Raw genomic sequence first — 27,456 nt, 5'->3', positions numbered from 1 at the left:
ATGGGACATTCAGGACTTAGAGATCATAAACAGAAAAGCTATGTTCTGTCCTGTTTCAAAAACACTATCAACTATTCAGTTGAGTCATGTACAAGGAGTTGCTGGTGTGACTGTTCTACCTTTAAATACACGTAACATTTTTACATTAATTTGGCATTTCCTTTTTTTAAACAGATGGTAAGAGGACTGCTTAATAAAAATTACAAATAAACCAATGATTTTGTAAAGAAAACTACTTTTATAAGGAAGAATTCAATTAGAATGCTCTTGAAACACAAGTCTTGTACAATCTTAGACTATTTTATAATATAAACTACAATAGAAATATAATATAAACTTTAAATAGTGGCAAGTAAAACGCATACAATTTTTAACTGCTACTGCAAAGCAAATTACAAGAAGAAAAGCCCTGTAAACAAACATACCTCTGTTGAGTTCCTAATTCTTACCTTCAAATACCAGACCTTCAGGACTGTGTATGAAACTATCAGAAAACAAACTGCCCTGTCCAGAATTTGACATAAGTTTAAAAAGGATTATAGGTTGTAGATGTGTGGGGAACAAGTGGCTGTGAATAACAATAAAAATATACAAGGGGCCATATCCAATCATTGCTTTATTAAGGCACCAGCAATTACACTCTATTTAATTATGCAGAATACAAACCTTTACCAAAAACAAGGACTTTACTGACAACTTAATTCTAACTTATTCATTTCTAGCCAAACTCTATGAAAACTTGATTTTAAATGTGCCTGCTACAGCTTCAGAGAAAACCTCAAAATTTTTCCTCTCCAGATCTGAACCAAGACAGTCAGATCTTAACGGCACAAACATCCCAAACTCCAATAGCATTTCTGCATTAAGAAAAAAGTCCAATATCTGGTTACTGTGCTGAAGTCCAGTCTAAAATAAAAAAAAAAAAAAAAACAAAAAAACAACTCAAGAAAACACTTGTGATTTTGCGTAAATTTAACTATTTCACTTTTAATACCCTACTTATTCTTGTTCAGGGTATTCAACAAACTTGACACCACTCCTTGTATGAAATTAAATTCATGATGCAAGCAGCTATTTTTTTGAGACTAATCTGTCTGAGTGCAGGTAAAAAATATTTGTCTTCTATAGACAACCATGATCAAATAGAAAGAGCAGTGAAATAGCAACGACAGAAATTCTACATACACCTCCCTCAGTCCTTTAGATGTCTCACTTTCCCCAAGATCACACTTAAAATGCCTCATGGCTGTTTCCTTCACTGCTTTTTCTCTCTTCAATTTCATAGGACCCACATCTTTTCCATATACACTCTTCCTCTGTTTTGGGGTAGAGGATTGTCTGAAATTGAGTTGAAGATAGTTGCTACTATATAGATCTAGTCATACAGTGTAGCTTACAATTGGTTTCATCTTTATTCACTTCAAGATAACTTCTCTATCTTAAGTGAAGGGTATATTCCTTATCTCAAAATTTGAAATTTAGCCAAACCCACAATTTATGAGTTCATTTGAATAAAAATCCATTCATTTGAATAAAATTCCAAAAATAAAATGCTGTGTAATTTGTTCACAACATTACTTGACCAAGTCTGCTTTCAGTTAAACCAATGTAACACTGAAGTCAACTCAAACTGTAAACACCTCTAATCACATCAAGCAAAATGAAAATGATCATGCTCTTACTCCTTGCAAATGCTAGCACATAATATCTTTTACATTATTGTTATATTTTTGCAGCTATATTCCATGTAGGGCAATCCCACTTCAACACTTACATTTTTTACTTTTTGTTATTGTCGTCTTGATGTAATATAAAATAATAAAAATGTCACCACCAAACATTTATTTTTAGAAATATTCAGTATTTTTTCAAAAATCTGACCTTTATCACAACACTCTTGTATTTTTAACAGCCTTTTTCAGGACAAAAGCACTTTAGTAATTCCACCACCATCAAGTAGTTTGCTTTATAATCACAGATACATTATATCTGTATTTGTTATACTGTCCTTCTTGAGGGTTTTCTATTTGTGGTAAGATTTAGCCTCCCTGAAGTAAACAAGAGTGTCTTTTCTTTACCTATCAGGAAACTTGTATAAAATATAGTTACCCTGACAGCCACACCCTATTCTTCTGTCCAATGTGACTGACTGAAAACAGTCTCCCTTTACTGTATTCACAGCAAGATCTAACACATTATTTCTTTATCCTCTTTTTATCACCTCTTTGAAACTATACTTACACTTACAGGGAATCAGACATGAAATAAGAACATATATAAGACTCACTTCTGGCCAAGGTAGAATTCTCTACAGTTCCTAAGCCCATGGAATTTCTTCAGCAAAACTTCAAGAAAACTTGAAGTCACCTCTACTTATATATCTCATCCACACAAAAAAGGAATGTAACTATGAATAATTTTGTGGAGATTTTGCCAGAATTTATTCTATGTAGACTCACTCAAAACCCCCTACTCACTCAAACAGCTATTCAATAAGGCTCACAGAACACACAGCATCACCCAGCACATTGTTTCATATCATAGCATAATTTTGAATTTCAGCATTAAAATTAATTTAAATCATCTGAGTTGAAATATTTCATTCATACAGGTAAAAAACACAGAAACCCACAAGTAACTGATTAACAAGAAAGTACTGGAATAATTTTTAACTTCAGAAACATCTGCCAAATTATTAACTTACAGTCTGTTTCAAAGGCATTCAACAGACTTACTAAATGCCACCTACCTGGATTTTTTTTTAGTAAAATCCTGTACAATCTTAGACTATAAAACAGATTCTTATAATCCAAATAACAACTTAATGGCTGATACACTAATCCCAGCATATCAATACCTGCAATCACCCACATAAAAAGGGGAGAAGAACACGGAGAAGGGGATTTTGTGATGTTACTTTATTGTAAATTTCTCCTGTAAGAGTAGATTTTTACAGTCTTCCTCAGTCCACTGGAAACAAAAATGTATAAAGGTTACATTTCTTCTCTACATGTATCATAGGTTCATCCCACAGCATTCATACTAATGTATCAAAATATCCAGACCTTAATGTCTTTCTTGTATATTGTAATTGTTCTAAAAAAACCTTGAAAAAACCAGTGAAACACTGCATTTACTGAACTGTATTAACATACTCAGCATAAGTAACTGAAGTAACTTCACTGGAATAATTTGGAAAATCCAGCTATAAGCACAATGGGAACAAGATAATTTTTCATTCAGGTGTTTGCTGGATATTTCAAACTGGACTGCCTTCTAGAAGCAGGCATAGTTCTAGCTTTCTGGGGCAAACTATGTTTTTTACATATAAATATATTAAAATATATGAAACTTCAGTTCAAAATTTTCCCCCAGAATTGCAAGTACATGGGATGGGACATGGCAAAAGTGAGATTTTTTTAAGACCTGAAAAATAGTAATATATCTGATAACATTGTTGAACATATGACAACATATTACATAAAGAGAACAAACAGAGAGTCAGTCTTACCTGCACTAATTTGATTACATCCATTACAAAAGAATGAAGTAACTTATTTCACTCTCAGGATGAATGCAAGGTCTAGTAACATGTAGAAGTGCCCTTGCTCTAAAACTTTAATGTGGCTTTTTTTTGTGTTAATATTTTGTTTGAATTAAGAGGTGACTCAATATATTATCAGAAAAAGATGACACCTCCAAGGTGATTAATTCTACCTTTTTTCGCAACAAGTTGTTCACACCTCGGGCAGAAAAACAAACCTTAAAAACTGAATACAACCACACTAGCACTGCGATCTTAATCCATTTTTTTGCTATAAAACATTTCAGAAAATTATTTCTCCTCCTTTTGTAAAGCATAGCGGTATGTTTTGTTGAGGGTTTTATCCAAAATCAAACCAAGGGCAAGTTGGACAGTCCATTTAAGACCCTTTTCAAAACTTTCAAAGATTTATAATTTCTAACTAGCATATGAACAAGGTCTACTAATTCAACTAGCAAGCACAGTGGGGGAGACTAAAAATACAGCTGAGGCATTTCCTGTGTTCAGCTCCTACTCCATGTATCTGCTAGGCTACATCAACTCACTGGTACTAGAAGTGATGTCTACACTTTATTTACCCTGGTGTAGTTACCGCAGGATGTGAGTATATAATTATTTCTCTTTAGTCATAGATGCCTTCTCTACTATTCTAAGTCAAGGATTTTGAACTCTGTATTTATATTTACAGTGTTTTCTTTCAGAAGCAGGAAATAAAAAAATCATGTGTTTCGAATCTACGCTACTGCTACTCTTCTTAATTTTTAGATAATATTCCTGAGACTCTAAGAAAAACAGAGGGAAAGTTGCAAGTACATGCTTATCTCTACAATGTTTGGCCTGAGCCAAACTAGCAATTCCTATAGTTGGTACTACGACAGTACTAACTGCAGGACCAGCAGAGGTGCACAAGGTCCTAATAGACACATTAGTTAACCAAACAAAAATCATCCTTATACAAAGTTTTATCTCTATATACAGAAGAGATGAAAAAGGAAAAATAATATCGAAGAAAAAGCAATCAAACAGAACCCACTAACAAACAAAACAATAAAATATAGATTTGAGTTCCAAACCATGTCAAAGACAATTGAAATTGCATGGAGAAACATAGCAGAATGGTTTCTAGTATCTTGAACTCCCGGACGATTCAAATGCAGACTTAAAATGGTTCCAAATTAAATAAATGAAGGAAAGTATGTAACTAACTAGCATTCGTAGCAGTATTTGAATGTTTTGCTTTATAATAAGAAAGGCTGGCAGCTGGTGGTTTAAAGAGAACTTAACCCTAACATTTAAGTCACCTTTTTGCCTGCCACAGTAGGTCACTGCCCACTGCCAAAATGCTAAATTAATCTAGCAAGGCTAAAGAACTGACTTCCTCTAAGGATACAAGAATGAGTTTTACATTTGCAAAGGGTGTAAATAAAAGGAATACAATAATAGGGGACTCAGTTCTGTTAACCAGGCATGCACTGACACCTGAACCACATCCTGGTATATATGATGTCTGACTGAGCTCTAAATATTATACTGGATTCCTGAGATTTGTACTCTTCTGACTAGACAGAGGAAGGAAAAACATCTGAGATGGTGTCAGACACCTGTGTTTCACCAGCTGATTCAAGCCCAAAGAGCCTTCTTGTGAAGTTCATATTTATGAAAATAATTTCTTAGTTAAATTCTACTTTCTTTAAAAAGCTGGAATGAAAATAATCTCTCTCTAAAGGCTATGACATTAATATAGAGAGAGAAATTTCCATAGTGGCAAAACTTCTTCCTCAGCAAATTGAGAATAAATATAATCTGCATTCTCACAAAAAGTAAGGAAAGGCAAACTGCATTGATTTACTCAAAATTTTAAATAAATTATACTCCGAAACAGCAAGTTTATTGTAATTTACTGACTTTTTCTTTAAAAATATCACCTTGTTGAGTGCAAGTTGCTATAAAACAAAATCTTCTAAACATCCAAGTATGCCAGCTTGGTACATTTTTTACTTTGATAAATGGAACCTCTTGGATAACACTTAGGGGAAAAAAAGGAAGATTAGATTCCATCATTTCCACTCACTCACAGGTGTCAGAATGTACTCCAACATTTTAGATGTTTACAGAATTCTCCTCTCCTTACTTCATCAAAAACTGCATAAGAGAAAGAAGTGGTAGTTTTCTTGGTCAACTTTTATTTAATAAATAGTGCAGCAGCTTGCATGAGAGCCCTGTGCCAGAAATATACATGCATAATGCTACTTACATGTACTTTATATTGCAAAAAAAAAATTGTGGTATACAGCTGAAAAAGACTCACAAGAATACAGGAGAATTTCGGAACCACAGAATACACTACACATCACAGACAACATCAGTACTTGCACATAACATAGCTCAGACTGTGGGAACACAGGAACAACACCCTATGAGATTTCATATGATTTTATAATTAAATGTTCTGCCTAAAGGGGACGGTTCAAAACAACAGTAGAATGTTATTCTACAAAAACAGGTAAAAAGTATTGTGATTATTACTATTCCTTTCGACTTCTAAAACCTAATTCTTAATTCAAAATGTCACAGTACTAGAAATCCAAGACTGTGCAAGTTACAGCCCTGTGGGAGACTGACAATCTCCCATTTCAGCAATAAATTTTAAAGTGGGAAATTTTAATAGCTACTGTTCTGTGGAAATTATGAATTTGTGATGTAAGAATTAAACAGAGGTACTAAATGATGGCAGTAAGGTGCAAAAAAAAATAAGTAAGAGAACAATGTCAAAGAAATAAAGAAAATATAGAAGATAAAATTCCATGACAACTGCAAAGCTGAGAGAGGCATTGTGATTATGAAGTGAAACGTCAAATTGCAGAATGCACAGGATTTGCTCTGAAGTAGCGTACTAACAATCCAGACCAGAAATGGAAAGCATGTCTGGTTCCAGAAAACCTGTAAAATTTCATCAGCAAACAAGTCAAAGATATAAGGTGGCTAATTATGATCTAGCAAGTAAAAACATTGATTTGTACAGCATGAATGATGCTGGTATTGTTGCAGACTGCTATCAAATTTATATACATGTTGTGTTTAAAAAAGTTTTGAAAACCAAAATAATAAAATAAGTTGATAGAATAATAACTCATGAGCATATGCACATAGCTATTTCTGACAGTCACTACTAAAACACTGCAATTGGGGTAGGGAGAGTTTTTAAACCTGTATCTTTTAATTTTACTCACCCACATTTGAAAAATAAAATGGTCCACTTGAGTTGGATTATTTTTTCATTTTGAACAGACATTTTATTGCACAAAAGCAACCTAAACATAATCCTCATTGAAAAAAAAATACCTCAATAAATTTTGAGAGGTGGAAGCATTTTTGTGCAGTAAATATAATTTCTCCTCTGATAAAATCAGTTAAATCATATATATTGTGTCTCAATATATATTTTCAAATAAATATATTGTTTGGATAACATAAGCTGGATATAGCTATCTTCAAGACAATGAGTCTTGTACCCAGATAAATCAAGATATTAAATTTTCTTCTTTTTGAAACAGTCATAACTGCTTGAGGCTGCAGCAGCACAAAAACAAAATATCTTCACATAGGTCTTGAAACAGTCAAGCTGAAAATCTAAGCCAAAGTTTCATTTAACAGCCTGTCAGTTTTTTGATGTGAAGCTAATGAATGCAGTGGCAAACAAATCCATCAAACCTAACATCAAAACAACTGCACTTCATCCCACCAAAGGGAAAAATACAACCTGCAGGCCAGCACTTTGATCCAACCTATCCACAGAAAACACCTGCTAAGCAGCTACCACTGAAGAATGCACGAGTAATTACTGACTTAATTTTATGAAAGAGAGCAATAATACTTAAGTACCCCTAGTTTCAAGTAGAAAAGGTTGGTAGATTCTCAGGTTCTACATATCAGCTAAACAACAAAAAGCTTCCCAGCATCAACATCTGAAAACAAATCACGTCTTAAAAGGAGCTGCAGTACAAAAGAATCATTACACTGACTAGTAAAATCACCTAGTGTGACGCTATCCCTGAGAGCAGGCAGTAAAATTTACATACATTTATACTGAGTGAAAGTCACCAAGTGGTCCCACAAAACAGACACAGTAAGCAACTATACTGCAAGAGCAGTATTGTGAAATATCAGGACTTCCTCTGAAAGCTTGTGAAAGCATGGACACGGGATGTCTGAGAGCTGAGAGACCCTGACAAGAATCTGGAAAAGCAACAGACAGGGGTCCTTTATTCAGCTGGGATAGAATAGCTTCTTCCTAGTAGCCAGTACAGTGCTGTGTTTTGGATTCAGTATGAGAATAATGTTGATAACATACCATGTGTTTTCATTTTTGCTCAGTAGCACTTACTCTAAACATCAAGGAGTTTACAGTTTTCCATTCTCTGACAACAAGAGGATTCACAAGAAGCCGGGACAGAGCATGGCCAGAACATCTCACCTAAACTGGACAATGGAATGTTCCACACCACAGAATGTCATGCCCAGAGTATAAACTGACGGGAATTGGCCAGAAAAGGCTAGTCATGCCTGTGAGAAGAATCTGGCGTCAGTCAACAACTTTCTCTTGGGTTTTATTCCTTTCACTCTTCCTGTCCCATATTTAATTCTTACTATATTACCATAATAGTTTATTTCAATTATTGAACTGTTCTTATCTCAGTCCACAGAAACTTTTTTTTTCCCCAATTCTCCTCCACATCCTACCAGGGGCTGAGGGGAGAAAGCGCTTTGTTTCAGGATGGGGTTAAACCAAGACATAGGGGACTCAGGGGGGCTAAAACAGTAACCAGAGGAAAATGAAAGTAAACAAACTAAAATAATCATAACTGTGTAGAGAAGAATTAGAGAGCCATAACCAAATCACAGCCTCCTGTACACACAAAGAATGATGTGCAAACATTTCTATTCACCATCACCAATACCGATAACTAACAGCCACCTATTTTCCCCACACAAGTTACCTACTCAGCACAAATCAAAGCAGATACCTAGAAAACATACAAGCTAATAGCCACTGATTCATCTGCTTTATCAGCAGTAGCAAAATCCACTGGAGTAAGGAAACTCAAAAATGCGCTTCATGAAGCCACACATTGCCAGCCTACTCAAATAAATGTAGGAAAACAAGAAAATCCATAGAAGCCTGAAGGAACCTCCTAGCTGCTCCTATTTCATACCACTCAATTATCTTTTTCAACAATAAACAGCATTCAGCAAATGAAAATTATAGGATTATTAAAATTATTAAGAGTATCTAAAGCTGAAGAGTACCTCTCATCCTGACAGAACAACACAACTACATTTGTATCTAGCACAAACACTACCTTCCTTTCTTTCAGTAAACTGTGACATATCCACTCACCAGCACTTCACTAATATCCCTCTGCACCACATCCTTTTGCCAAGCATCTTAAGGACAGGGTGACTGATTTGTTCTTTCCACCAGGATCTACTGTTTCTCTTCCTCTTGCCTATGGAAAAAGACAGCAAGAACTACACTGTTTCTTCTCTGGAGCTAGGAGGTTTGGAAGGTTGTTTGGATTCCTTATATTTTATTTCTACTCAATTCTGTACAACTTGATTTTGTTCAAAAGCAAGCTAAAACCAGTAGCTGAGCTGCAGCAAACAGCACACTGGAGGTGCCACCTAGTATTTCTTTTAGGATGTTGTCCCAAAGCTTTGTTCTGGTTTCAGCTAGGATAGAATTTACCTACTCTCAGTAGCTGTTCCACTGTTGTGTTTTGGATTCAAGAGTGAGGATCCTTGTAACACACTGATGTTTGGAGTTTTTCTAAGTTGTGTTTATCCCAAGCTAATGAACTTTTTTTTTCTTTTCTGGTGCTCTGTCAGTGAGGAGGTGAGCAAAAGAAACTGTGAGGGAGCACAGCTGGGACAGGTGACCAGAACTGACCAAAAGGATATTCCACACCACAGAACATCATGTCCAGGGTATAAACTGGGGGGAGCTACCTGGAAAGGGCTGGTGTGGGTTCTGCTGATGCCAGACCCCTCTGCTGAAGCAAGAGGGGTCTGGCATCAGTCAGTGAGTGGTAAGGAATTGCATTGTGCACCACTTGATTTTTCCCTTTTTATTATCACTAACCATTACTACTGTATTATACTTTATTTTGAATTTTTAAACTATTTTTACCTCAACATGCAAGTTTTACTTTGATTCTCTTCCCCATTCCACTGGGTTGGGGAGGAAGAGAAGTGGAGTTTATGAATATCTGCACGCTTTTTCATCTCCTGCTGGGTTTAAAACCATGACATTCTTGCACAAACTCTAGAAAACAAGCTGGAGGACACATCCCTGCTATCAGGGTTCAACTATTACAGTTAGTTAGGAGACACACAGTGAAAGCAAGACCATAAGTTCAGCATTTTTAAAGACAGAAAATCATTGCTGGAAATTGCATTCATGGTCTGTTTAATCTAAGTGTCCAATACCAAGGGTCAAAAATATCTCTAATTTAACATTTGCATGTGATTTTTAAAAATATCTCATATTTAACACTTGCATGTGACGTTTAACAACATCTCATTACCTGCTGGAAAGCAGCATCATCACATAGCCTAAATATTTACTACCACTTTAACAAAAATCTTTGTTGGATTTTTTTTCCCACAAAATCAATGAAAAATATTGATTGTATTTCTTTTTTTCTTTTTCTTAGACAGAAATCCATCTGTAAGCAATTAGCAATTACTCTATAAAAAAATAAGAGTGTTCCTGTAGGAAGACAAATAATCAGTCATCAGTACAGAATATTCTCTAAGGAGAATACAGCAATGAACTGACCTAGATAATACTGCATTTTGCTGATGCACACAATTTCTGCAGTACAATACTGAGGAACTGCAGGATACAAAACATTATTTTTAATTAAAATTCTTGCACTTTACACATAAAGAAAACACAAGTCAGCCGCAGTATCAGTAGTCCCAAAGAATGACAAATGAGACTGCAAGATTGTGCGGGTTTTGGTTTGGGATTATTTGCGTTTCCTTTTAAATGAAGTTACTGGACCTGAAAATAAAACTGACTAAAATATTGGTATTCTTTCGAGATACCAACTTTTAACCTTTTTAATTAACACCTTCAGGAAGTTATCAAATGTTGTAATAAAACATTTGTTTTTAATAAAATAATGTTTTTAATAAAAAAATTAATTGTAGATATACTCATGGTTTTCTAGAGAAACACTGCAACCAAGAAACAGAGTATAGTTATACAAAATTATTTTTCTTTTTTTTATTATTATGGAATATTAAGTATTTACAGAAAATAACTCGATTCTACTTGAATTTATCTTTTGTCCCCTTAGCAAATCCAGCCTTCATATAGTCCCCAAACAGTGTGGGTATTTTTTGCTCCACTTGCCTCAGAAGCTGCCAACACTACCTTCTGAAGCTGATGGGATGGTTAGTAAAGTGCAGCAGGACCTTGTAACTTCCTTGGGCATCCTGTAACTTGCTGTGGAGCTTCTCCCTGTGAGCTAGCATCTGTGCAGCACTGAAACAGTCTCAAACTGAAATGCTCACAAAATCATTTTCTGGCAAGGGAGTTGCCCGCTGATAGAACTGCCTATGTCGAGAGCAATGCAGAATGAAAGGCTGGCTGTATCAACTGAGGCCATAAATGCTGTGCTAGGATTTATTGCTATTACTTTGGTTTCTTCCCCTCTCTTTGTTAGGACTATTAGCACTTTGAAAAGAAAGTTTAAAATAAATTTAAGCCAAGGTGATATACATGCATTTTCTTATGAGCATCCAGTGAGAAATGTGCAATTTATGTCTGCATCTGTGCATGTGAAGGAGAAGCCATGTAAAGTGAAGGCTACTGGAAATCTTGAAAGGGAGATAAGATGAAAGCCTGGCTGTGGAGCTAATTATAGGCATTTGCCACGTACCTTAACACTGGACTGAAAAGCTGCAGAAATTCAGCTAGCTGAGTTCACAGAGGTCTATGCAAATACTGGTGGCAGACAGCTCTAAGTGGTAGCTTTAAACATCAGGTTTTGAACTTTAACATTTAGTTTACCTGAACTCATTCAGAAAGATTGATCTGATGTTGTCTCACTAAGTCTTTTTTGTTCAAAGTAACTATTTCAGCTACTGGTAATGCAGTGGTACCACGTAAATTCTGTCAGATAATTTGTCATAAGGGAAGACCTTCTCCCTCTCTACCATTGCCTGAAAGCACCTGAAAGTGAGGTGAGGGTTGGGCTTTTCTCTAAGTCACAAGTGATAGGATAAGAGGAAGTGGTCTCAAGTTGCACCAGGGGAGCTTTAGATAAGGTATTATCACACATTTCCTCATGGAAGGTGTTGTCAGGTATTGGCCAGGCTTCCCAAGGACATGGCTGTGTCACCATCCTGAAAGTATTTAAAAGACCTGTGGATGTGACCCTTTAGGAATGCTTCAGTGGTGACCTTGGCAAAGCTGAGCTTAAGATCATTGAGTCCAGCTGTTAAAGGTCTTTTCCAACGTAAATAATTTTATGATTTTCTAATATTTCCTCTCTCTTGTTTATCCTATTTCTATGCCATTAAATACTAGTAAGTTTTTAGGGAGAACTAGTTCACCACACTTCCTTGAAGTTCTCTTCTTCATACACATTTCTATTTTTAAAAAATCCTACCTAAAAATAGTACATTCTAGCATGTTCTTTTTCATTTAGAAAAGAGAAGAAAAGTAAACTTCCATTCTCATTCTTGTGGTAGTATGTGGTAAGAATTAAGCAAATAACTTGAAGGACACTGACCATTTGGCAAAGAAACTGCAGTTCGTACTTGACAATGGTATCTAAGATTTCTCTGCAGAGGGAGATTAGTTATTACTTCTTCGACACCTTTTAAACTTGTAGGCATTACAATTTAACTGCAGACACCAGAGAAAAACTTTGATTTCTTGTATTACATATGCACAATACTGCTCCTACATGCAACAGCCACAAATCATAGAATTCAGTGTCCTAAGATACAGATTTCATCCATACACTAGAGAGTTTTGACAATATATTTAGAGTGCATATGCAAAGATTTCCTAGCTAAAATTTCAAAATTTCAGTAGCACTTTTGGGGTGGCGTAAAGAAACACAATTACATTAGCTTTAAAATTATCTAACTCTGCTGAATTTAAAGATGACATTAAATTTACAGTATAATACAATAGTAGAGATGCATTCTGGAGACATAAAACATTTAACAGTTTGTACTGGGGGAAGCTGTCCACCAAATAGTAGACTACTTTTTCAAAATGTAAGAAATATGAAGCCAGAACACTGAAAGGAAGAAACCTGCAGGGAGCACCACCTCACCTTTTGCTGCATCTGAAGATGCAGTCTGCTATTCCTTAAGTTCAGCTGAATTAATTTTAGAGCTGCCATGACGTTCAAATCTTTTAAAACCCAAGGCAGTTCTACCTGCCACATTCAACTCTTGTGCAGCTATGGATCTCTTAATTTTGTTTCATTGTACTATTCCTATTAAGTTTTCAAGAAGTTTCAAGTTATCAAATGCATAGGTTGTCAAATACATTTTAGAGTTGAAAATTAACTTTATAGTTGTAACCTTACCTGTTGGCTATTAAACACAACATTCCTAAAGGTAGACACCAGTCTGAACGTTAGATATGTTTAGAGCTTTTTCAATATTTTTTTACAATATATGCTCTTCCTACGTTCAAGCTCCATCATTCACAGCCTAAACGGCAAACAAGATACCCGAAAAATAGGAGGACTCCAAAAAATACTACCCACAACCACTGCATGCCTCACCATCAGCAGCCTCACTCCAATACGAACACCATTTCTAGCAGGATTCTACGCAAAAGACCAAATCATGAAGGTGTTTCTCGTCTCCAGTGTCTACTAAGAGTTCACTCTCTTTACTAGACTGTTAAACCAGAACAGCTGATTTTGCCCTTTACTCCATATCATTGTATTAACTAATACATTAAGGAGATGTCTACTAGAAAGGTTTTTTCCAACTGAGAACAAGTCAATGAAGAAAATGCCTTGGATTGAAACCTCTTCTGAGTCATACAAGCCAAGGCTTTTATAAGCCTTATCATTAAAATCAGAGAATACTGAAAAACTGTAAAAACTTCTGCTGAATAAATTGCCCACTTTTTTTTTATTTTCTGCATTTACTTCATTACTTGTACATCCATCAGGCCACAAGCTCTCAGAATGTACAAGGGAGGAAGTAGAGGCAATGACTCTCTGATTAGGGAGTATTTTGACAGCATAGAGCTCAAGGTTAGGATAGGGCTGAACAACTATGGGTAAGACTCAGGGGGCTAACAGCACAAACATCATGGTGGAACTCGACTATAGACCCAACCAGGATGAAGAGCTGGACAAAATATTCTGTGAGCAGCTCGGAGAAGTAATCTCATGACCACTGCACCTTGTTCTTATGAGAGGCTTTAACTTGCCAGATGTCTACTGGAAACTCAATACAGCAGAAAGAAGGCACTCTATGTAAAGTTCCTGGAAAGCATGGGAAGTAACTTCCTGACATAACTGGTAAGAGCCTATCAGGAATGAGGTCCTGCTAGACTTGCAGTTTACAGAGAAAGGCTGGTGAGAGATGCGGTGGAAGGGGATTGTCTTGGGCACAATGATAAGAGTTTTTAATTCTTGGTAAAGTAAGGAAGGGGGTCAGTAGAACCTCCACCCTTGACTTTAGAGGGCCAACTCTGGCCTATTCAGGACACTGGTTCAAAGAGTCTCCTTCACAGTCCTGAAGGCTCAGGAGCATCCCTATGGGTTGAAAGACCAGATGGTGGGGAAGAAGGCGGCCTGGCTGAACAGGGAGCAGGGAGTTTTCACAGGAACTCAGTGAAAAGGAAGAGAGTTTATGACCTTTGGAAAAGGTGGCAGGCATCTCTTGAAGAGTATAAGGATGTAATGAGGTCCTGTAGAGAGAAACCTACAACTGGCCACTGATGTGAAGACAATAGAAATTGTTTTTATAAATACATCAACAACAAGAGGACAGCCACGGAAAATCTCCCCGCTATTCTGCTGGCAGAGGAGAACATTGTCACCCAGGCTAAAGAAAAGACTAAGGTACTTAATGCCGCCTTCGCCTCAGTCAGAAAGCTTCCCCACAGCAACTAGGCCCTGAGCTGGTAACAGGGAGGAGAACAGATCCCCTGTAATCGAGGAGAAAATAGTTAGTGGCTTGCTATGCCACTTCGACATTCACTCAGTCTATGGAACCAGAGGGGATTCACCCACAGGAGGGTGAGGGAGCTGGTGGAAGAGCTCACCAGGCTGCTCTCCACCATTTTTCACCAGTCCTGGTTAACTGGGGAGGTCCCAGAGGTTGGCCAGTGTCATGCCCATCAAAAAGAACTGTCGAGGGAACCACAGGCCTGTCAGCCTGACCTCAGTGCCATGAAAGGTTATTGGACAGATTATCGTAATTATGATCACACAGCACATACAGGACAACCAGGAGATCGGGCCCTCAGCCAGCAGAGCTTTGTAGAAGACAGGTCCTGCTGTACCAACAGTATCTCATTTAATGAGCATACATGGACTGGATACAGCAAAAGCTGTTGAAGTTGTCTGCCTGGACTTCAGCAAAGCCTTTGATATTGCCTCTCACAACATTCTTCTGGAGAAACTAGGAGTTCATGGCTTGGACAGACACACACGTCACTGTGCAAAAAATCATCTGTATGGCTGGAACAAAGAGTGGTAATAGATGCAGTTACATCCAGATGATGGTCATTAACAACTGGGGTTCCCCAGAGCACAGTCTGAGGCCAGTTCTGTTTTAATAGCTTTATCAATTATCTAGACAAGGGGATTGAGTGCACGCACCCTCAGTCAGTTTGAAGATGACACCAAGCTGGGTGGGAGTGCTGACCTGCTGGAGGGCAGGAAGGCTCTGCAGAGGGATCTGGACAGGCTGGATCATGGCTGGGCCCAGTGGTGTGAGGTTCAACAAGGCCCAGTGCTGGGTCCTGCCCTTGGGTCACAGCAAGCCCAGGCAGTGCCACAGGCTGGGGCAGAGTGGCTGCAAAGCTGCCCCAGGAAAAGGCCCTGGGGGTGCTGGTGACAGCAGCTGAGCATGAGCCAATGAGGAAAGACATTGAAGCACAGGAGTGAGACCAAAGAAGGGCAATGAAGTTGGTGAAGACATTCAAGTACAAGTCCTGTGAGGAGTGCTGAGGGCTTAGCCTGGAGAAAATGAGGCTCAACAGGGACTTTGTCAATCTCCACAACAACCTGAAAGGACGTTGTAGTGAGCTGGGGGTTAGTTTCTTCTCCCACTCAACAAATGACAGTATGAGAAAATACAGGTTCAAGCCACACCAGGGGAGGTTCAGGCTAGACATCAGGAAGAATTTTTCACTGAAAAGGTGGTCGGGCATTGGAAAGATAGGTCAGGGAAGCAGTGGAGTCACCATACCTTGATGCGTTCAAGAAACAACTGAATGTGGCACTTAGCGCTATGGTTTAGTTGATACATTGGTCTTCAGTCAAAGGCTGGACAGAGATCTTGGAATTTTTTTCTAATATTACAGATTCTATGATTCTATGCTGTACACCAAAAAAAAAGGAAGATATGCACACCACAGAACAAGATTTCAATCTAAAATATCTTCAGTTATACACACCTCAAACAGTTGCTTTATTATCTTGTACTACAAGTTTTCTGATCAGATTTACGATGAGACAAACTGAACTTGTTTCTTTAAACTTTATTTGAAGTTTCACTATTTATGTTTCTTTCCAGGTATCAAAATTCCTAGTTAAACTAAAGTGCTTCCACAAACAGTAAAGACTAAAGAAGATTTAAGAGCAGAAGTCTGTTGTCTTCACAAATATTAACCTCAGTGTATGTAGCTTCAACTTAAAAACATCCAAAAACAGAATTGATTTTGAAGAATAATAAATACATTAAGTATTTTGTTTGCAAATACATTTGCAAACAAAACTGACTACTGAGAGGAATATATATTGCTGGAAGTATAATCCCTACTATCAAAAAAACAACTATAAATTAAATTTCAATGGCAGTTTGATGTACTATCTAATAGTTATCCCTTTTTCATCACCTTCCTGAGATTCTCACAAAGAAATAACCACAGGAAATATTTCCTTACACATGAATTTTCTGCTTACTTACCAATTTTGCTGCTTTTCCATAATCAATCCATCGAACAGTGGCAAAGTTTGTTGACTCTGCACAATTAAATCCATGGTTAAACCCTGCATGGTATCCATATGGGAAAGTGATCATAAATTCTCCTGCCTCTTGGGTAACCTGCAATAAAAAAAAAAAATTTAAAGGCCAAAATAAATAAACTCAAAAAAAAAACCTCAACGTGAACCACATTACAAAGCATTTCTAGTCCTACAGCAAAGAAAACTATATACTCCTTTATAACTAACTAAAACATTTTTTTTCTTTTACCTTGCAGAGAGATGAGATTTAATTTAAACAGAAAGTATATTTGTGACAATGTTCTTTATGCTAAAATACATAGCTAGGTGCAATAATTAACAAATTCAGAAAGAACTCAAAGAAGGTTATCTTGGAACAGAGACTCACTGGTAATAAAACTTGAAAATAACTAGAAAACACAGTATGAAGAAGATACCATTCTCATTGGCTGAGAGGAAGCAAAGACAGGCTGGATCAAAATAGCCACAATTGCCATGACTAAATGTTGTGCAAAATGTCCCAAGATAAAGCTATTAAAACACAAATTTTAAGCTGCCACTGTCCTTCCCCTCTTTCTCTTTAGGCAAAATTTTAGAGAGCAGGAGCACTCTGGAACTATTGGTAAGAATTCCAAATAGCTAAAGGGGGATAAAAGGTGATTCTAAAAGACGAAAAGCTGGACTACAGTTGAATTCTGATATTGTTTTAAAGATTGAGCAAGGATAACTTCAAAGGACTACAACCAAAAGAAAACATGCAAAGACCACTGGATCAACAAGATATTACAGAAAGCAGAAAACAAAAAATGAAAAGAAAAAGCCACCCTAAAACTCCCTGCACAGTAATTATATTTTGTATATACAAAAATAACCAAAATCTCAACTAGTGTTACAAGACTTGAAAAGCTTCTAGAGTAAACTACAAAAAAATGTGTGTTAACATAAACAAATCACTAGTCAGGTTACTCTCTTTCAAGAGAGAAATCTCATCTTCCTACACTAGGATGGACTGCTGCTCTCCTATACGGAGAAAGAGGAGACAGCACTTCTTGTCAGTCACTAATATTCTCTCCACACAGTGACAGCTTTAATCTCTTTAAGTCAGACCTCCAGAGACTTTATCAAGGACAGGCTAGTCAAAGACTTGAAACAGCACACTGTCTTCCAAATTATCTGATAAGAGTTAATGAATAAAGTAGATTATACAGAAGTAAATACTTAAAAGAGATTCTCCATGCTCTGTTTGATACACATTTTATGTGAAAAACACATCAGACAACAGACCCACTGAAAAGCAAACAGATCTATTTAAATGAAGCAAATAATCTGAGCAGTGACTGATGACTATTCAACATATGCACTTGTTTATTACAGAAAAATAAGGAGACTTCTCAGAGTCTAAATAGATTGTGTTGGGTGTGTGGCAATGCTTTGCATAAGCAATACAGTGAGAAAAACTACAAGGACAAATATGACTCTTTTTAGGGGCATATCCTTATGACTTAAAATCACAAAAATGAAGGGTCAAATTTTAAACAGTCACCAAAATTAAAATTTACAATTCAAACATTTTTCTTTTTAATGTCATGTCCTAAACCTCAGTTTTCCACTGGTATAGGTATCTTACATTCAATTTCTGCTTTTACAATCTTCTTCAAAATTGTTATTTTAAAATTTTATAAATTCTTTTTTTGTTTTTTTGCCCAGTGCAAGAACACATGGGGTTAGCACTTCAAAGAGGTCTATTTCTGATTGTATTAAGGGATGAAGGAAAGACAGGAAAACAAGAAAAATAGCCATCAAGGCTAGAGAAAAAAAACGGATCTTACATTTTGCATGGTTAAATTTTTTGTGGATCCATATTTAGTATATACATGCAAATGCACACATAGTTGCATATATTGTAACTATTACTGTAGCACTTCAACAATTGCTGCGGGAATGTTTAAGAAAGATTATTCTCAACGCTAACGATTCCAAAATTTATCTCAATACACCCTCCCACTGCTGACAGTTTAGCAGGTGTTCTATTACAACAAGCAGCAGTTCAGCTGCCACCTGGTAGGCGTAGGCTGACTTATCAGCATTCAGCACATTTCCACTCCTATCACTTTGAGCCATGAGAGATCACAGCCTGGTTCTCTATATTCACTTTCTCAGTGAATCCCATTAATTACAATTACACTTGGGTACAGTCTGCTTCCTCCGAAGACTAGGCGATATAACCAAACTTAAATATTTAACTGTTTGTAGCACTTTTTTTTTCTTTCCCCCTCCCACCTTTTAGAGGATTATTATCCTCTACATTGAAATACAGTAATAACCAAGACACCAAAATACAAAGATCAACTGCCTTACCCCACCTCAAATGTGTCATACTGAAAAAAAGTATGCTGACATTCTGCAATATGCTACTTTAAACACCAACCACTGAAAATTACACTATTCAGAGTAATGTTCTGTAAATCCAAAACTATAAATATGGTTATAAAACCATCCAGCTTGGAAAGTTTCACCTGACATTTCATGATAAAGCACAAGGCTATGAAGGGAATCAGTATATTTACCTATATATTACAAAAACTGAATGCAGCTACATTTCCATATGATAATAAATCATTCAGAAAACAAACTACTTATTTTATGAGTAACTTATTCAAAAAAGCTTGCTTTCTGAGGCAGGCAGTATCATTCTAAATGCCTCCATTTCTTCAATTTTACACATACATTGATTTAAGCATGAAAAGTGAAGTGATGTTCCAAAAAGGCATTAAGCACATCTGTGTCTTTATCCCATCTATGTTGCCAATAGGATTGATAACAGAGATGTCCCAGTTCTTGCTGGGCATGTCTTACACAGCCTTCTCTACTCCCCTCATCATTCCACCGGTGAGGAGAATGGGGGTGCACAAGAAGTTGGGAGGGGACACAGACAGGACCGCTGAGACCACGGTATTCTGCTCAGTACATAAAGCTGAGAAAAAAAGAAAGCAGGACAATGGTTTGGAGTGGTGACATTTGTCCTGCCAAGTCACTGTTATGCATGACAGGGCTCTGCTTTCCTGGGAATGGCTGAACACCTGTCTGCCCATGGGAAGCACTGAATTAACTCCTCGTTTTGCTTGGCTTGTGTGAATAGCTTTCCCTTTCCCTATTAAACTGTCTCTGTCTCAGTCTCAAACCACAAGTTTTCTACCTTTTATCTTCCAGTTCTCACCCCATCTCACCAAAGAGGAGTGAGCAAACACCTGTCCGTTGTCTAGCTTCCAGATGGGCAAAACTGGACATAAAATACTATTTTCTTTTTTTATTTCCTTTTTTTTAATACTGTTAGAAAAACATCAACTAAACCAGAGAGGAAGCACTGTATTCTCCTGTATTTTAGGCCAGGGAACAAGTTAAGCAAAGTTATACACACACCCACATCATATCAATGAATAAATAGCTCATATACAAAAACAGGAAACACAGTAATAAGCAAGGTGTGTGGCAAGGATAGTTTACACAACCACACTGCAGTGGGAATAAACTGAGAAAAAAATGTATATTGCCTGTTTTTCCTGAACAACTTAAAACAATCTGAACAATGGGAAATCAGGAATCATAGGCCCTTTAATGATCAAAAGCCTTTGAAAACTCAGTATTAAAATAAACAGATATTGTGGCAGGGGACCTTCCGAATCAAGTTCTAGTCTTCTAAGTAGGTTTACAGAACTCCAGAATTTAAAACTTTAGAATTTACAAAGTGTATAAAATAAGCACACTTAAAAATAAAAGCAATGCATTGAAAATATTTTATTAGCTGGCACCTACATGAAGTCCAAATTGAAAAACAATCTTGGAGAAAGCAAAAGAAAGTGAATATTTCAGATGTTTTTAAAAGCAGCTATGTATTAAATTCATCCGCAAAGAAGAAAGACAGGTATTCTTCTCAGTTTCTGTTTGTATAATGCGCTTATCAAAGATTTATTCTGCCAATTAAAATATATTTTAGATTAAGTAAAAGTCCTTTTGGCTTTATTCCACCTTAAACCTTTCAGACCCTTATAATGATAAAGTTACATTTAACTGCCTCAGAAAAGCAACATACAGACAAAGAAATTAAATACTCATGTTAAAATATTACATATACAACTTAACAAAGTTGTAACTGTGTTAAGAAGTCAAGAAGTCTTTCAGTCAACAGAAAATCACATCAAAGTTACCATGAAAATAAATTAAAAATAAGAAATGTTGGTAATGTCTTAGAAAAAAAAAAAAAAACACAGAAATGCTGTCATGGCTACAAGTGTTTAATGCCAAAACTAAAACTATTAGAAGTTTCAACACTATTAGAAGTTTCATGCAGCCACTATCTAAAAACAAATTAAAATTTTCTTACCTTTACTATAACAATGTTTATACTAAACACAATCTAACTCAATTCATAAAAGTAGAGTTTAAAAAGAAACATTAATGTACCTTGTCAAAAGGAATTCCATACTTTTTCAATATTGAGGGAGAAATCAGAGTCATCTTGTGGCGAAGAAAAGCATCACATCCTTGAGAGCTGCTCGGAAAGAACCCTAATGAGGCAAGAAAAGCAAAGCTGTACATCTTCCCATGAAATCAGATAGGAAATCTTTGTAATATTTTTCAATATTTAATACTGTTAAAACTTGCTTTAGAATTTTTTACCATGTCATTCTTAGGTTCTGACAGATTTCACAAAAATCAAGTGCATCTCCTAAGTTTTTCCACTGCTTTCCAGGGGGAGGGGCTACAGGGTCTTCCTTGTTTGTTAAGACGTGAAATAATAGAATAAATGCAGACCTGTACATTTAGGCATACTTTCCTACCCTTTAGAGAAATACATTGCTTCCAGAAGCTTTTTTTATGTTAATGCTCATTCTGCACACAAGAAAATCCATTGCAGTAAATAACTTTAGAAGGATTCCATGAAGACTAGGTTTACCTTGCACTAACAAACTATCCCTACAGTAAAGAAATACAACTTCCTAACTTTGTACAATATGTTGTATTCCTCTCACATAAATGGTAGTTCATCATTCACAGAAGCACTTTAATTATTAGAAAAATATGTTTACTCAATTATTTAAAAAAAATCATTTTCAAACAATCATCTGAATTTTTTTAATGCCTTGAGAAAAAGAAATTAATAACAATTTTCCATAATATGTAGCTTTCTCTCTAATGTTAGATTTAATTTCTTCACTCTGGTGAGTTATCTATTATGTCCACTAATCACCCTAAAACCACAGAACAATCTAAAAGTTATCCTATTATAGTTGTTACACTCTATGTACATTCAATCTAGCACACTCACCAGTACTGGAAGAACAACATTTTTCTGATTTCTCAGAAATTAGGTTAAGCATCACTTAAACAGCAAAAGTATAATGTAGACTTGTGCTGGTCAATATACTATGAAGCCTGCTAAGCTGCCCTAAGATCAAATTTTACAAAAATTCATCATTCTTGTATTTTTTTTCTCTCACCAACAAGAAGCATGAATTCTTTACTCTTTCTTTGAATTGCAAATAATGTTTTAAGTTTCAAAAAGTACTATTTGATAGGTACAGTTACATATATGTGGCTTCACTGACCAAAGAAAAAGAAACTAGCCCACAATTATAAGACTCCAGCAAAAAAATTCAACCAATTTTTTCACAATTAATGCCTATAACATAAATGATAGCAGTCAAAACTTAAAACCTACAGTTTCTGAGCACCAAGAAACCTCAGTCCTGAGCAGTATAATAACAGAAATACACGGGAACTTACTGTGAAAAACGTGACTGCAAATGATACTTGAGACTTGCAGGAAGAGCTGGTATGAAAAGTAGCTAAAAGCTTAATTGCTAAAAGCAGAGAGTTTAACTGAATTTTCCTTGAGAAAACAAATTTTGGATCAAATTATGTTACTGCAATATGCTTAATTAGTTCAACACAAGATGATACAAAGCAAACGATGGGCAGACATCCAAAACTTAAGTTGTACCATTCCAGCTCCAAGAGACCAGACACAGCTGTGACAAGTCCAACCAGAAGGCAGGCTTATTGCTGAATTCCAAGAAAGCCGCAAATAACATAGAGCATCAGAACACAACCTGCTCAAAATCCACTACTAGAAATTTGCAAGAGTACATTTGCTGTGGTTACAGAGCCCTCACAGTGAAATCAAAGTGCAGCCTACACATTCTGTACTGTTGTAAAATATATTTTGACTTGTCAAAGTCTACACTTTTGCACACAAAATTTTCAGCCTCATTCATCTCATTTTCTCAAAGGAACTCCCCTTCAATAAACAAGGTAAGAAAGAAAGGTAGTATTTCCTCATTACAAGACTCTCTTTATCAGAAGAGCCTTTGTCTGCCAGGCTAAATGTAAGTCACACAAGCTTTTCTTCCAGAAAATAAAATCTCTGTGGGAGAATTGGCTAACGGATGTAAAAATTGCTGAATAAAGGACTTTGCATTAGAAATATTATAAGACTCTTACAAAAACATTAAATGCAGACCAATTCAAGGTAAGTCCACAATATTAAGAATCATTCTGAAATACCAAGCTGATGTTAAAATTGCCAATTAAAAGAATTACCATGCAATCCTGTTTAGTGAAATCCCACCTTCAAAAGAAAAAATTCTGAAACCTATCTAGACTGTAAATACTTTTCAACTTCTGTAGCACACTCATGCTTTTAAGGGACACATGAAATTTTCATTTAACCACTAACACTAGAGTTAACATCCATTAACTCTAAACCAGTTCTGCAAGAGCAGGTATTTTGTAGGAATTCACATGCAACCCTAGTTTCTTGGATGGTCTCTTGAGACAGGGCAGACCTATACCCTATTCACTCCTTGGAAACTACTACAAAGAAACAAAATAATTCAAAACAATTACTTCATAGAGGCCAATGAGAAATAATCAGAGTGCAGGGTAAAACTGAATAAGGTTGCTCATTGATTTATGTCTATGAGAAAAAGACCATCAAATTGAAAATTCTCCAATACATGATTTACAGAAACACTGTCATACTTAACAGCTAAAGCAGAATTGGAAGTCCACATGGTAAGTATGTGATTCAATACCTGCTGGCCAAATGTTTGGGTATAAACAACTACAAGGAGAGAACCTTTATCCAAACTCAAGTTTCCTCTCAGCTTTTTAAAACCCTTATTTAGTTAGCCCAAGCAGCAACAGCAAAGAGTATGTGAAAGCATAGGCTTCAGACTGTGTCAACAAACAAAAAACAATGCCCTTGCAAGACTCTATGTACATACTCTAAGAGATAACATAGCCTAAAATGTACAATCTTACCAATGTTATTTGTACAAACAAAATTAAACTACTTCAGTAACAGCAACATCACTGGACTGGGGAAGACACATCCTTTGTCAATGCTATTCCACCTCAGCATGATCCTTCCACAGAATTTATAATCCAAATACATTCTAGAGAGAAGTCAAGGCCTTCTCATCTTTGGGCAAAGGTAGAAGCAGTGAGCACTCACCTTCCTAGCCATGGAAGGATATAGAACATATTTTTAAAAATAAGTTCAAATCTCTAAATTATTGAGGGACAGTGAGCTTTGCTACCTGGCAGTCTCATTTTTCCTTTCCACCTTTCCAACATATCACACACAGCTCCTATCAGATGACCACATCAATATCATACCTATCACTCAGGCCAACTGAAGTGGATTGGGCTCCACTCCCTGGTTAATTAGCATTTTCAAGATATTTGGAATGCTCCTCTCTGCTTCTAAGAATATGCCCATAATGTTTTCAATTACATTGTCCAGCTAAAATCACATATGCACAAATTACAATACCATTCTCAGAAGTATAATTCTACAACTCCATTGGACTGAGCAGGTTGGTTTGCTATATTTTACCTTGAATGATCAAGGAAGTCATAACTTGGTTCCTAATAGTCATTATTTAATGACATCCACATAAAATCATATTCTTAGGGAACTTTCAAATCAAATCCTGACCAGTGCAATGAATGAAGCTAGACATCCTATAATTTTCAACACTTCCTTACTCAAGACTTCACCTGAAATTTAAAGGTGCTGCATTTCTCTTTAATATTATTTAAAATCATGTATAATCATAAAACTCAGAACATAAGGAAAAACAATCCTACATTGCAAATTTATTTAATGTCATTTAATGTTAATGAAAGTAAATATAAATCAAATTAACATAAATAAGCTTAAGGTTATGATTATTTATTATTTTTTCAGGCCTACATTTAAAGGACTTATACAAAATATTAATAATAATTTGCAGATCAGTACTATCAAAACAATGGCAGACATTACAGAAGTACTAAGTTTTCTAGTAATTCTCTTTTTAGATTTTACTTTGATAGGTTTAAACTTAATATAATTTATTTAAATTATTTTAACATGATCTGAACTAAATTGATTTAACTTTCTGTGTGAACATGATAAAAATTAGGAGGGTAAGTCTGCATAACAATAATCACAAAGGAACAATGGCAATTTGTATGCTATACAAAGCCGAATACAAAAGCCACAAAGAGGCTTTCAAGTGGTATGAAACACAACTGTAGGTATACCCAGATTAACCTGTTCAAACCGTTATTATCTCTTAAATAAGACTTTTCTAACTTGACTAATTATTTTTCTGAGGAAAAGTTCCATTCTTCAACTCCTAAAGTTTTCACATTCAAGATCCTTAGAAGTTATGCAAGTTCTACTTCAAGTCTCATTCGAATAATTATTTTAATTTGCTTTCATATATAAAAGGTAGTGACCTGCATAAAAAAAAGTAATTAATACACCATAAAAAGATTTGTAAGACAACCATACATACTTACAATATATTAAACTTTACTTTAGTTTCTTCTTTAACATAATTGAACATCACAGATTGATGTCATTGCCTTTCTAAAACAGCTTCTGCACTCAAACAATCTATTAAAAGATCTCCAAAATCCTTCAATACAGCATTTGCCACTCTGCCTCTACTCTCTTTATTTTCTAACCCATTTTGTGAAACAAAAAATCATTTAAGAATACCATGGTATTGCAGATTAACATAACAACTCGTATAAAAATTGCAGTTAACAGCTCACTTGAGATTTTTATTACATTTATGTCTACATAAAATTGAAAAAAAAATCTACATAAATGAGAAAGCAGCTGAAGGGCAAAATCAAACTGTTGTCTTTATTAGATGCAAGTCTAATGTCTTTCAGAAAAAGCATTTGTAGCCGCCACAGTCAACCAAGATTTCAATGGAAAGCAAAAATGAAAGCAATCATGCACAAAAGGCATGTGTTGTAATTGTGATGTGCAGACAAGATAATGGAAAATATTCTAACCTTCCCTTAATTTTACGTATCAACTCCTGCCTTGACTTACACAATCTGTCACTTTTAATGTATTATTTTATTATTTTAATTATTTAAGAGCATTCAATTAATTCAGTAGGCATCTGGTCATCAGAGCTAACCTTCCTGAAGAAACTACTTTTCTTTTCCTCCAAATGTTGCACGCATGCAAAAATATTTTCCCTTCACATGGTATTAAGTACAAAAGTCTCACACTATGTTTTATTAATCTTTTCTTTTAAGTGACATGCAGCTTACTTTATACTTTCATCTTTGTCAGATACCTTATATGAAACTGTATTTTACAAGGCACCAGCTGACCACAGCGTGGAAACAATAAGAAATGGTGATTTTCAGTTTTAAAAAAAAATCCATGGTTTTTATTGTTCAGCATTGTAGTATCTTGTACATTCCATTCTCAGCTATTAGCTGGACCAAAAATATCATGGAAACAATCTACTCACAGAAAAATAACCCAGACTACATTAAAATGAAATAATGAAAGCTTAGTTTCACAGAATACATTCTTCAACATTACCTAACTCACCTATCTTACATTGCCGCTACAATAATAATCTCCGTATGAGTACCTAGTTTTCCTATAGAAATCCAGTTTCATTTAGTAAATGTAATGGAATAGATATTATTTGAAATTTTATCATCTCTGTTCAGTATCTGATTCTACGATTTGTTATTTGCTATTCAAAACATAGTACTGAAATAAAAATAATTAAGTTATGATCATAAGCATGACTCATTAAAGGAAGTTTTCCACTCACCCCACAGCTCTTTGCAACTTATACTAATATAAAATTAAGAGCAGCTTAATTCTTACTTCTGTGGAGATGCATTCCATGCTGACTAGCACCCGGACATCAAGACACTGTTCCCCCAGTAAAACCTCTCACTTTCTGGAAAGAGTAATCTTGGAGATTTCCATTTCTCTGATGCTTAATGTTTCATTTCTATTACAGTATTAGGTCACCATCAGCAGTAAGAGGGCTGTCTGCACCTTCAGGCCAGTTTCTTTTTTCATGTATCTCCAAAAGTTACCTACTTCCTAAATTTGTATAGGTGACTCCAGTATCTACAGAAATCAAGGTATTTCAAGGAAAGAAGAAGCTTTTTTTTGTCTAAAACAGATAATAATACTGTGGGTCAGTACCACTTCATTTTTAGAAATGAGGGAACAAGTGTTGCTCCAACTGCCCATCCTTTTCCCTCACTCTGAAAATAAAGAAAAATTTGATGCATTCGATGCACTCACTACAGCACATTAAAACTTGAATGGTTTTAGAAGACTGCACAGCTGTT

General features: G+C 35.8%; 1 protein-coding gene across 3 annotated transcripts in view; it reads right to left on the bottom strand.

Annotated features, from left to right (window-relative positions):
- Positions 1-27,456, bottom strand: part of KDM4C (lysine demethylase 4C) — a 243,700-nt gene that overhangs the window by 177,623 nt on the left and 38,621 nt on the right. For all 3 annotated transcript variants that reach the window (XM_064736290.1, XM_064736292.1, XM_064736291.1), the window contains exons 7-8: positions 21,235-21,338; positions 16,736-16,873 (exon numbers count right to left, since the gene is read on the bottom strand). In XM_064736290.1, the coding sequence (XP_064592360.1) occupies positions 16,736-16,873; positions 21,235-21,338 (242 nt within the window). The remainder of the gene's footprint in view (positions 1-16,735; positions 16,874-21,234; positions 21,339-27,456) is intronic.

This window comes from Zonotrichia leucophrys, chromosome Z, assembly GCF_028769735.1.
Source record: "Zonotrichia leucophrys gambelii isolate GWCS_2022_RI chromosome Z, RI_Zleu_2.0, whole genome shotgun sequence".
NCBI lineage: Eukaryota > Metazoa > Chordata > Aves > Passeriformes > Passerellidae > Zonotrichia > Zonotrichia leucophrys.
The sequence above is the reverse complement of the archived record's forward strand: the minus strand, read 5'-3'. Positions and strand labels throughout refer to the sequence as shown.